The following is a 13,402-nucleotide window of genomic DNA, read 5'->3' on the forward strand; positions in this document are numbered from 1 at the left end:
TCCTTTTGATAGGCGAGGATAGAGCACACCTAGTAGTAAGCCAAACAGCGAGTGAAATTCATACATCAGGGTAGGAGGGCCATTTCCTTTCCCTCTGTTGTCTATTGTGGTTTCTTAGGAAGATCTGGCACCCAATAAATTACTGTACTTTGGTGAAGTTAAGGAGCGCCCAGAGGCATACCTGAGAATCAAACCCAGGCCCTCCAATCCATAGTCTATTGCTCAACCCCCTGGACTAACCCCCCACCAAAACCATGAAACTGAAAATAACTAAAAGTGATCATTACAACCAAAGACTTCCATAGATACTGAAACTCGAGCATAGCCGTGCATCTACAATGTTTATATAAAAAGTATTGGCAACAAGTTTTTCCTGATGTGTACATGAAGGACTGAATTCAGACTCAGTTAAGTGTGCGCATGATTGCAGATTGTATTGCCTTGACAAGATGACAGTGCACACCATTATCACTGAAAATTTGGCGATGCAGAAGATCCGTGCTGCATTTGCCCCAAAGGACTTCACGGACGACCAAGAGCAGTCAAATGTCTGCTTGTGAAGACCTCATTTGGCTCCAGCAGACTATTTCCTATTCCCAAAAGTGAAATCCTCCTTCAAGGGACACCACACCATGAGACCCTAAGTGCCGTTAAAGAAGCTTGCATGTGTACCCTTATGGACCTCCCAGAAACCACCTACCAGAGAGCCTTCGAGTAATGGAAAAGCCGCTGGCAAAAGTGTTTCGACCCTCAAGGGATGTACTTTGAAGAATTTTGAGGCATTGTAGTGATATCTGAAATAAAGCTATTTTTCAAAACTTTTCCTGATTCTTTTCATACAAACCATGTATACAGATCCAAGAGCCATCTGGATGTCTGGTGGAAAACACACCAGTTTGTTAACCTTAAGGTCATGCAGTTAGCAGACCTTGAGATAGAGTGTTGCACAATTACATGGTTGAGGTCTCAAAGAAACCTAATAAAAAAACTACCTTAAGCTAACATAAAATCCTGGGGGCAACAGATAATCATTTACCCAATGCACCTAAAAAGCAGGGACAATCATTTAAACAAGTATTCACAACATCATCAGTAAAAAATACAAAGGGCATTCACATTTTTATTAAATCATCAGTTCATCAATCACTAAATATTTAAAAGTATTTTCTTCGATATATTTCAATTTAAATAAAGGGCACAGACACAATGACTTTTTTCATTAAATAAAAAAGGTTAAGATGTGATAATCAATATATATTTCCAGATATTACAGACAATTTTAGCCTAATTAATACATTTTAAAATAAGAAAACAAAACTGTACATAATTAAATCGAAAATCATTACCTCGTGCAGGGTTATGTGATCATGTCAGTGTGCAGAAAATGTCAAATAATGGCACACATTTAATACAAGACAACAGCCAATTTAGATTTCACTCGTGAATTATACTGTGAATATTTCTAATTTTTCTTCGTGTTCTGAAGAACTAGGAGGCACATTAGGAACCAATAACATAGACACATAAATTTCCACCAGCTCTTGTGTTACAACATACATATGATTACAATTTAATTTACAACCACATTCTCTTCTGAAATGCATGAGATTTTACTTTAAAGCTGACTTTAAATTATGCATCATGCTCAGATAGTGAGAGAGAAAAATTTGCCTTAACTATACTTCATCATTAAAAATAGATCCATAAATATACAATTTTTTTACAAATAAAACATTTAAGTATGAACATTTTAGCATCTCAATATATAATTCCACTTTATAAATTTCATCTTACAAATTTTTTATAGCAATACGTACCTATTTCATGACGGTAACTTCCGCACCGAATAAAATTTGGAATACATTCACAGATAAGATGAAAAAAAAATATTTCACAACACAAAATTAGTAATTCAAGTAAATACTGTATTATTTAGCTAGACAAAAAGCACTTGGAAGGAGTATATACCACAGTCTTTACAGACTTATTAGCCTTCAAAATTAATGAAATCTTTCGGTAATGTAGACACATTATATTAAGATGCACTTTTTCCAACCTTATATTAAGATGTACTTTATCCTGTACAGGAGTTGTCACAAAACTATAAACAAGTGCAGATTCAGCTATACAATTTGAATGATTACATCAATTCCGAAACCATTCAGATTGTGAATTAAAAATGCCAACAATTACAGGTATCTACTAGATGGCTCTTCCGTGAAAACATGAATGCAGTGACAAGATTGAATAATACGCCTACAGACAAGTAAGAGGAACTTGTAATAGATTCCAATATGCATATGCCAATTTCAAATTCAAGGAATAATTAATATTTGATGAGTTTTTAAAATAATGAAAAATCCAAAAGATTTATCTTGCAATGGGATAGTATTAGCTATAATTTGAAACTGGAAATGTAAAATTGCAGGAAATTCCACATTCATTCACTTCCCTTAAGCATATGCCTATTAATTCAGTATTAACAATTAATACATCAATCTTCGTTCAATTCATGCAGTAAACGCAAGCCTTTTTAAAAAGCAAAGGAAAATGCTTCAATCCCTTGATAACCCAATGATTTGCAGAATGTACATGAAAATGTAAACAATGTCAAGATAAAGGCTGACTGCTGCAAATATGTAATCCTCTGGTGAAATTGAAAACTTGTGATTCCCTCCCATCATGAGCTGAGTGTCATAAACAAGGTAGACTGACATGAGAAGGACTCCAATGGAGCAGTAGACCAAGAGCATAGCTTTCCCAGGAATAAATATGCAAATGATTCCAAAAATTAAGAACACCACCATGGCCGCTAGCAATGCTCCAGACATAATTGTGAAATCCCACTTGGTCTGGAAAGCAAATACGCTTAGTGAAAAGCAGACAATGGCTGTTATGCCAGCAGCCATCAGCACTGCCTGTGTGTCATAGAAAGCAGCCATTGTTCCCATCATGTAACTCATTGCGAATGTTAAGATTACCAAACATATGAAATTTGTAGGGTACTTGCGGCGAACACTTTCGCAGCAGCTCAGGGCAATTAGAACAACCAAAAATACACCATAGGCTACATACATCATGGACGGATGCTGTCGCACATACATCTTGGTGGGCATGTGAAACATAAACAGCAGAATGAACCCAACTGTCACCAGTAGCTGGCACATAAGGATGCAATAAACTTTCCTAAAATACATAAAAAAATATTCCAATTATGTTTTAATCTCTCTGATATTCACAGACATGGAGATCTGAGTTATACTTTATACTACCCTAATGACAGTTGAAATCCAAATTAGGTTATTTATTTTTTAAAATGTAATTTATGGCCAACTGAAAGTGGGACAGACAAATGAACTAGGCTCCCTACTTAGAAAAGTAATTTTCATTCCTATTCCAGTAATATCCTTCAGTGTTTAAGTATTAGGTGAGCTCCAACTTCTCTAATCAAAATGCAAAATGCATCCTTAGAACAGAATGAATCCTAACAGAACAGAATGGTTAGCCTGACAGAAATAATTTTTAAAGAGATTTTCCCTCCTTGAGGATGACTGAATAAACATTGTAACTTAATGTTGTTTCTTTGCATCACTCAAGGCGTTTAAGCATATGGGGCAGTGGGTGGTGTCTGTCTCCTGTCAGTAACACGTCACTTGATGAAAGTACAGCTATCAAGGGAGGAATAGGTGATCAGGCTTGCTCTCGTGGCCATTTTAGTTGGCTGTGATCCTGCTATCTAGTTTCCTATTCTCCCCGGCATGGTTTCTACACGTTTACATACATCCCTCTAACATGGCGGTATGGGTGAAATTTAGTTTAAATATTTATTTGTGTGAAATGAACTTCATCACGTTATTTAAACAAGAGAAATGAACAACATTGACTTACTGCCAATAGACACCGCAAAATTTTACAATAAAAGGATGTAATAAAATTGTACAATGTTGGAGACTTTGCGACTGTTGCACACATTCTTCTCACCATACCCAAAAATTTAAAATACCCATTGCTTGGGTGGAGCTTCAGGTGCCCAGAGTGCTTTGCCTGGGAATCGAACCCGGGCCCCTTCGGGCAGCAGTCCAAAACTACCCCCTGGACTACTGCGACCCATGTATATATATATATATATATATATATATATATATATATATATATATATACATATATATATATATAGAAATATGTATTTTTGTATATGTATATAAATAATATATACAGAAATGAATCAATATTCTGCATGCCACTGTTAATACTGAAGTTGGCCCTCTTATTACCTTGGTTTTTGTCATGATCTTCAAGCATGATGGCCTACACCAAAAACAACCTGGTCTCATGACTAAAATGAGCATTATGTTTATCATAGTTCCTAATTTGAATCTCATACTATAGAATGTTTCCAAAAACTCAAATGTTTATCTGAGTTTTGCAAGATGTTGAATTGTTCTATGTTTTCTTTGAGATTTCTCCCAACTGACCATGAATTCAAATTGGAACACACCCAAAATTGACCATTCATTAACCCAACTTATATCATTAGTTATATACATAAATGAAGTAAAAATATTAACTGCTGGAGCTTTCAATGAATATCAGATCACATGAGGTCTTAATAATACTGCATATTTATAGCAGAAATATACATATGCTAACCATGAAATTGCTTTTCAGTGCAACACTGTTTTAAGACCATTTTCCATTTTTATGCTTAAGTTAGCTTTTTTAAATTTTAATATTTGTGAATGTCATTTACATTTAATTCTTAATCCTATTCATAGCAGGAGGAAAAGAATGAAGAAGTTTGCTGAAAACAATACTGGTCTCAAAATTTTCTAGGGTGGTACAAGCACTTTTTTGACAAACACATTTTGAAATATAAAAAACTAGATGGCCCAATAGTTTCAAGATTTGACAGCTACCAACCTGATGAATGCATGACGAATTGTTTTTGAACTGAACTGGAAATCACTATTTCCCAGGGGTGTCTCATTTTTGTAATCCTCATCATATTCAGGAGCTGGATGCGCAGGCATTGGAGCAGCATATGGTGCCTGACCAGGTCCCATCATTCCAGCAGGTACACCACCAGGGTACGACTGGCCCGGATAAATCCCTGGCTGGGGATACCCACCAGCATTTTGGGGATATCCGCTGGCATTTGGAGGATATCCACCGGCATTTGGAGGATACCCACCAGCATTTGGAGGGTAGTATCCTTGGTTTCCTATTGAATATCCAAGAGAAATAATTTCCTTGAATAAAAGATTCATTTAAGACTCCATTGCAAAATATTTCATATTTTTTAACATTAGACATGATTTTGAAAATATGAACATTTGACTTTTATTTAAATGGCTAATCAAAACGAACAACTTTCTGCATAATAACGATTGCTTTCACAAATGAAATTAAAAATATGTATTACTAGCAAAGTTCTACCTTCCCAGGGATCTATTAACACTGCACGTGAATTGATGGAGGATTTAAACTTTTTCTGAAACTCAAAGTTGGGTCTTAAAATCCAAAAAGAAAGTGTTCCAATTAGGCAGTGGTATCTAATATTTCAGCCCCTAACCACCATCGGGTTAGAAAGTTTAACACCTTATTCAGACAGAATTCGAAGTTTTCCCCGAAGTATGGAATAAAAAACTCATAAGAACTAGTGAAGATACTCTCAGGAAAAGTGTTACCACCCCCAAGTGCATAATGTTACCACCCCCAATCATTTGATGTCACTAATTTATTTTCCAGTATCCCCACATCAGAAGCTTTAAATTTAGCCCAAATTACCGAAGTTAAAAGCTGAAGTTCCAGCCTCAGTTATAAGAGAAATGTTCTCCTCCTTAAAGGCATGTTTGGAACAAAACAAGTTTGTTTTCAAAGATATTATATACCACCAACAAGATGGCTTAGCCATGGGCTGCCCACTTTCTCCGCTACTGGCAGATATTTATATGGACAATTTTGAACATCTCATTTTTGTTTCTAACCACCCCTCGCACAGAATATTCTCCATGGCACAGATATGTAAACGATGTTTTCTGTTCATTAAATGGAGAACAAAATTTATGCTTCCACTGTTCTTTATTTATGTACAACTAGTACATCAGTACCTGATGATGATGCCTATGCGTTGAAACTAGATGTGCGTAAATAAAAACCAGCGGAAATATACATTGTGTTCTTCATTTAATGGACATGAACTTCCTCAAAGTTGAGCCGGGAACAATTGATGTTTTCTGTGTTTGGATGGGAACAGCCAGGCAGTTGGACAGTTTTCTTAAAGTTCTAAATTCCTGGGATAAGCATTTCAAATTTATTAGAGAAATAGAATCAAGTAGATCACTTAATTTTTTAGATTTAATCATCTCGGTAGTGAAGGATAAGTTTCATTTTTCTATGTTCAAGAAAAGTGCTACTCAGACTTGGTAATTCCCAATAGCTCAAGACAAAAAAGCTCTCCCAAAAGCTATCAGCCTTTCTCTCTATGCTGCATATGCTAATTTCCATCCCAATGTCTGAAGATAACAAATTGAAGGAACTAAGCACTATAACACTGATTGACAGTTATAAAGGCTATAGCGAAGGTTTAATTGACAGACTTCATAGGAGAAAATTGTCCAGTCATTCTACATGCAGAGAGGAAGAGATGCCTCCTGGATGCTCTGGAACAGCTAGAGAACCTACACCATGCAAATTTCGGAAAAGATATTTTAGCCAACGAATTTTTATGTCCCTCTTGCTCCCCTTGGTTAAATTTCCCAATGACCAGTCCTTGAAACCCCACCCCTCCACCCATCGGCCAACCAGTCCATCACCAATCCACCCTAAATCAGGCCATTAATGGCCATAGTCCACCCTCTGATCACCATGCCATTAACTGTTAGACCATCCTATGACATTCTTTGAGCCTTCCTCCCTTCGCTCCTTAACCTTTTCCTTCCCTCCCCTCCCTCTCCTCCAATTATACTTTGGTTGTTCTCTCCTCCTCCCCTCTTTCACAGCATTTCGGTATATATATGCATATGTGAGTTCAGAAATTTCCAATTTACCTGAAGATGTTACCCCGAAACGAAACCTAGGTTGTAATAAAAAAATTCAATGTGGAAAAGCAAAGTGTCTTCTTTCATCATGAAGAATTTCCACCATGTTACGCCTGAAACTGTGTCATTTATTATCTGTCATGTATGTCTCCCAACTTCAACCTTTATCTTGGCCTTCCTATTTTTTGAAAATCTCATTGCCTTCATTTTTTATGAAATCTCATCTTATACCCATCACACTTATTCTGCAATGCATTATGTAATCATTGTAACCCTTTGGCTGACTGGCTAACCCATGACTATTTGGAAATCAAACTGATTTGAAGAGTTCCCTGCCTATTTTCACCTCAGCCTCCAATCCTTCCTATGGCTCACTAACTGCTTTCTTTCAATATATGTATGAAAAGGGGATCAGGATAGTGCGGTAGCTAATATACTGGCTTCCCACCAAGAGGGCCTGGGTTTGAATCCTGGAGATGGCAGATATTTTTCAATGGTATCCTGATCCCTACTTGAGGTGCTTCGTGGAGAGCACTTTAAGTGAGTATACTGCCCGTTGGATGGGACGTTAACCTGCGGGCCCTTTGTTGCCTTTCGTTAAGAGTATGGCAATACCGACCGAGAGTTGGGTTTCTCTCCACCCTTCCTCCTTTCCCATCCAGCCATATGGCACAAATGACCTAAGCTATTGGTCGCCTCCCCTACAACTACTCTTCTGTACAATTAAAAGAAAAGGTGATGATGGACATCCCCAACCCTGCCTTGCACTACCCACCCCAACGCTCCGATGATCGCTATCTGCACCTTTGCAGTCTGAGACAAGTAAATGTTACAGAAAAGTTGTCTATTACTCCAGTGCACTCCTATCTTCTCAAAAATATTCACTGATTGTGCTCTGTTTACCCTGCTGAATGCCTTCTAAATATCAACAAATTATACAGTATGTTTATTTCTACAGGGGCAGAAACATAACCTACTTTTTTCAAAAGCGAAATTCTTTCAAAAAGGAAGTTATGTTGCCGCACCCTATACCAGCTACCTCATTACTGCTATGGCATCTTGTGTACCCCACCCCTTTCAAAACTCAAAATTATCTTCACCCAAGAAATCATATGTTCTCTTCTTCATCCTCTTGCTGATGATCCGAAGTTATACCCCTGCTGCATGTGAAGTCAAAACTCATACAACAAGAGTCCTTGCATTCTGCTGCGCTTCCCTTTTTTAATATGGGTATCAAAACTGATCTAAGGTCTTCAGGCCACCTTCCATTCTCATAAATGTTATGAAAGGGTCAACAAATACTCTGTATTCATTTTTCGAAATTATTGACTAGTTCCACAAATATGTTTTTTATTCCCATAGCCTTTTTTGATTTCATTTCCTTTAATGCCTTTCCTACCCTACAGTCAAGTATTTCTGGTCCATACCCTATCTCTATGAACATCATATTCCCTTTTTATACTACCTCCCTCCAGTCTTACTTGCTTTCATGTAGATCTCAACAATGGCTAAATTTGTTGGTCTAGCTTTTACCCCTAATAATAATATTCCACCACTCACCAGCTCAATGTTTACAATGCTTCTTCCTGCCTTTTGTTCAATACTACTGCCACCCCTTGTTAGGCATCTTCCCCTCTGTTGCACATTATTATTGTCACTCCAACAATCCCTGCTATCCTTTCACCCCACTTCACAATCCTAACATATCTACATTTCCTCTCTCCAACTCATCGAGATGGTGAGGTGGCTATCGTACTGGCTTTCTACCCAGGGGGTATCCTTTTTTATATAGTATAGTGGAGGGTTCATATCCTGGTGATCTTGAATATTTTTCAGCGGTATCTTGATCCCTACTTGAGGTGCTTTGTGGTGGGCATTTTGAGCGAGTACGCCGTCCGTCGGATGGGACATTAAGCTGCGGACCCCTTGGCACCTTTCGTAATGAGCAGGCCAATGCCGACACAGGGTTTCCCTCCACCCTTCATCCTTTCCTGTCCATCCCTAATGGCACAAATGACCTCAGCTGTCGGTCACCTACCCTAAACACTACTACTACTCCTTTTATAATGTTACGTTTCTAATTATTTATAATTTCCATTTCCTCAACCATGTCCTAAAAAAGTGTATTCCAAATCAACCTAAGTTGTGGCAAAATATTTTCATTGTTAATTGGGTTGCAACAATATCTAGAAATACAGTCAAACCTTCGTATAAAACACTATTTGGGATCATGAAACAATTTTGCTCTACAAAGAATTTGCTGTAAATAATATAGCCTCTTTTATTACTTAATAAATAACTTATGAAAACAGTACACTTGGGTGATTTCAATATTGAATTTTTTAAAACAACGTAACTTAATTTGAATGCCAGAATTTTATCAAGTAACTGAACTAATACTGGTAACACTTTATGGCACTTATGATGATCAGTATATTCACTTACACAAATTAAGTTACGACTATACTTCACCATATTTCATAACAAAATTTGCTATTATAGAATCCCTTACCACTTAATTTTTCTGCCTTTCCTCAGTAAAAAATTTGAGCTATATTGGAGCTATGAAATGGTTCTGATGTCACTTTACTGGTGTAAGTGGTTTTTTACAAAGTGGCACACAAACAGTTCCTCTGCTTTAAATTTTTTTCTTTCCTCATATCCAATTGTTACAAAAAAGGTTAGGGTGAACTAATGTCTGTGCAGTTAGTATTTTTTGTGCATTTGGATGTTAACAAATGGTTCTTGACCCAGAATTTTGTTAATTTTCCATCTCCCTAGGAAAATACATTTGAAAACAGGAAAAGAATTTTGAATTGCTGCCCATTAGATGAATATTTCCATGTCACCCCATTTTCCATATGCAAAAAAAATGCACCAATTTCAAAGTGTAAAAATCATTTGCCTATTTGAGAATCCTTGTCAAACAGATTTTTACACTTTGAAATTGGAGCATTTTATTTGCATATTGCTATTGCATATTGGGTATTAAAAAAAGCAATACAGGGCAGAAAGTAAAATCCCTGATATAGAAGCAATGTCCAATATTGGCTAGTCTTCAACCTGGTATGAAAGTCATGTTAATGGAAGCACAAAACATTTCTACCTTTTTTTCTGTTGTGCTGAAGTCAATTAACAGACACAGGACAAGATAGAGGTCCGTCACAAATTCTTTGTACATCAAATAAGATTTTACACAGAAAAGATATTCTGAGAGTTTTATCTGAAGATTATTTCACATTATGGAAATATGAATAATAATAATACTTGCAACAAATTGTAAATTTTAAGAACTGCAGCATTTGTATGCTAGAGCACCAATTCGACTGACACCATACCATGCATACATATACACGTAAATGGCACAAAAATTCTTATTTTATTAACCATATTCAAGCAGCCAAAATTTGGTCTGCTTAGTGATGAACGTTAGTGAATGGTAACTGCCTATACACATACACAGAAAATATTGTGTCATTATGAAGGGAAGCTGATTTTCTAAATCATGGAGAATTCTTAAAAATTGAAATCTGGGGTCCAAAGCCATCCAAAAATAACGACATTCACTAATTCTTTATGACTGCTAGAGGTTACTAATAAAATAATTGTTCATCAAAATTGTATTATGCCACAACAGATATTCTGCATGCCCATTGAAATTTGCATACAAGTTACATAGCACCCCAAGTAGGGATCAGGATACCACTGAAAATCCTGTCAACTCCAGGATTCAAGCCCAGACCCTCTGGGTGGGAAGCCAGTACACTAGCCACTCCACCATCGCACTAACCCAACAATGGAAAGAATATGAATGATCAATACAACAATTTCAGAGTGTAAAAATCATTCACCTTGGTCAAGGCAAATGATTTTTACACTCTGAAATTGTTGCATTGAAATGCACATTAGCGGATGACTCCGTTAAAAGTTTGTGTTGCGGCATCTCCCGCAGTTTCTTTGGATTATGATTGATATTTATTATATAATTCAATTGAATTTTATGTGTGTTATGATTGAAAACATTCTTGACCTAGATTTTAGTAGCAATAGGAGAGTGACTTATAAGGCCGGCAATTCCTTCGTAAGATGTCAGATGTGATTCCTACCCTGCCTGTTATCCTGTAAAACAGTTTGATGGTTATATCGATCAAAACGTTTTCATGGATGGAGTACCAAATGGGTATATTTTAAATTATTATTATTAGGTAATCTACCGTTTAAGATAGGTTTTTGGATGGACACAGCTACTAAATAAATATATTGTAACTCCTAACAAAACACTAAATCCAGCATCCTACTCTACATCAGATCCCTCTTCATCTTCGAGTACTTTCTTCCTCCCTTCATCCTGTCCAACATCCCTATCCTGTTCCTTCCCTTTACTTTTACAATTATAAGAAGGGGAATTATACGTTAAGTTATATCAGATTATCAGACATAGATTGAGAGATAATTCAGAAGGCATGTTAGATTTTACACTTCAACACTTCTTGGATGTTAACAATCATGAAAAAGACACCTATGTCCCTAATTATTATTCTGATACACATCCCAAGTGGTTTACACCAGAACGTGAGTACCTAAACAGGTATGAAGTCAGTGGATTACATTATGATTACTTCTCCTTTTCCAGAACATGAGAGCACAGATGAGAGTTTTTTTACTAAGTAAAAAGAACGTCTTCATTAGTGCTATTAATTGTACATACAAAATACTGAACATGCTAAGTGCGTTAAAATAAAATCATTTTGAAATTACGTAGATACTTTTAGGAAGGATACTAGCTTCTCTAATGTAATGCATTTGGTTAACATATGGTGTAAGGATGTTAATGAGATAGTCAATTCATTGGTAAATACATATTTCCGAGGAATCTATTAAAACAATGCAGTTGAAGAATTCGACCTATTTCATGAGCATATCCGATTATGATAAACCCGCAATCACTAATGGGCAGGTATATCCAACGCTAAATGAATTAGATACTTGTTAAGGTATCGGTCGTTAACTCCCAGCTATTAAAAATCTGCAAACCCCCGTTATTTGGGTTCGGAACTCCCACTTTACAGGAAGTGCTAGTCCCAAATATGATTTATGTTCCTAAATTCAAATTTGGAGACCTCAAGCTTACCTAGTTGTAGATATTGCCAAATGTAGATACATATTTTGGATGGATAATAGCATTAATGCTAGAATTAATTCACTTAATTTAATTATTATGTAGTTTTATAAAGTGTGCACAATGAAAAAAAACGATTATCATTTATATATCTTGTACTTATAGTTTTTGTTATTTGTATATGTAGTTTGCGCTTTGCTGCTCGTTTTCATTGACGAATTGGCAATATTTAAAATTCTATTGGATTAAACTAATACTACTAATATTTACATTACATGCAATAACATGATAAACTGCGAGTAAAATAAAATGCTTTTTTATGGGTAAAGATCGCTCAGGTATAAAGTTTGATCATTTCTTAATAACATCATTTTTCTGCAATAACAAATTCTACGATTCCCAACGACGTGTCCAATTTAATACTGCATATGGTACTGATTACTGCCTCCTTTGCCCTAATGAAATTAAGTATTTACCTTGTGGAGGTGGGTAAAATCCCATGGTTGGCGGTTGCTGCTGCCAAGTCGTCATTTTATTGTGTTATTGGGATCTAGAAGAAAATCACATTTAGGTTAACATTCATAGATATACTGCTGAACATCATGTTAATATCACTGATAAGGTTCAACACCATAAACCAGAAATGTAACAGAAATGAGCAGCCATTTATAACATCGAAAGTTGCAGAAGGAAGAATGATTTAACGCAAAATTAAATTCCAAGTTGTTAACCAATTTCCAGTTCAACATGCAAGTAAAAAATATTAATTTACAATCCCATCAGTTACTCAGAAAAAGTGACATATGCATATATTTCTCGCGTGACAAGTTGTGATAACACTTCAAATGCAATGCAACGAGCGACAGTACTAGTATTGGGAATGGAAACATTACCAAATTAAGGTTACAGTAAACGAAAAATGTTTCGAAAACCTGATTACGTGTTAAACTCAATTATTTTCCCAAATACCTTGGACAATTGGAATGCAGAGCACCTTGAATATACGATAACACAAAAACTAATGACGTATTTCACGCGTATGAAGATTAGAAGTTCGTGAAGATGGCCCCAAAGTGGGTGTCACGTGAAACAGTTTCAAAACTTGTAGCTTAACACACAGGATAGATTCCAAAGAAACTGCGGGGGATGCCGCAACAGTAACTTTTAACGGAGTCATCCGCTTATGTGCAATTCAATGCAACAACTTCAGAGTGTAAAAATCATTCGCCTTGAATGGGATCCC

General features: G+C 36.2%; 1 protein-coding gene across 1 annotated transcript; it reads right to left on the reverse strand.

Annotated features, from left to right (window-relative positions):
• Window positions 1-1,237: 1,237 nt before the first annotated feature.
• Window positions 1,238-13,250, reverse strand: LOC139696312 (protein lifeguard 1-like). The gene is made up of 4 exons (XM_071595022.1): window positions 13,129-13,250; window positions 12,636-12,709; window positions 4,921-5,221; window positions 1,238-3,186 (listed from the first exon to the last, which is right to left on the reverse strand). Exons 2-4 carry the CDS (start codon window positions 12,688-12,690, stop codon window positions 2,556-2,558), a joined length of 987 nt encoding a protein of 328 aa, XP_071451123.1. The 5' UTR covers window positions 12,691-12,709; window positions 13,129-13,250; the 3' UTR covers window positions 1,238-2,555.
• Between the last annotated feature and the right edge of the window lie 152 nt (window positions 13,251-13,402).

The sequence above is a fragment of the Hetaerina americana genome, unplaced genomic scaffold (genome assembly GCF_022747635.1).
Source record: "Hetaerina americana unplaced genomic scaffold, ioHetAmer1.1.p SCAF_7, whole genome shotgun sequence".
NCBI lineage: Eukaryota > Metazoa > Arthropoda > Insecta > Odonata > Calopterygidae > Hetaerina > Hetaerina americana.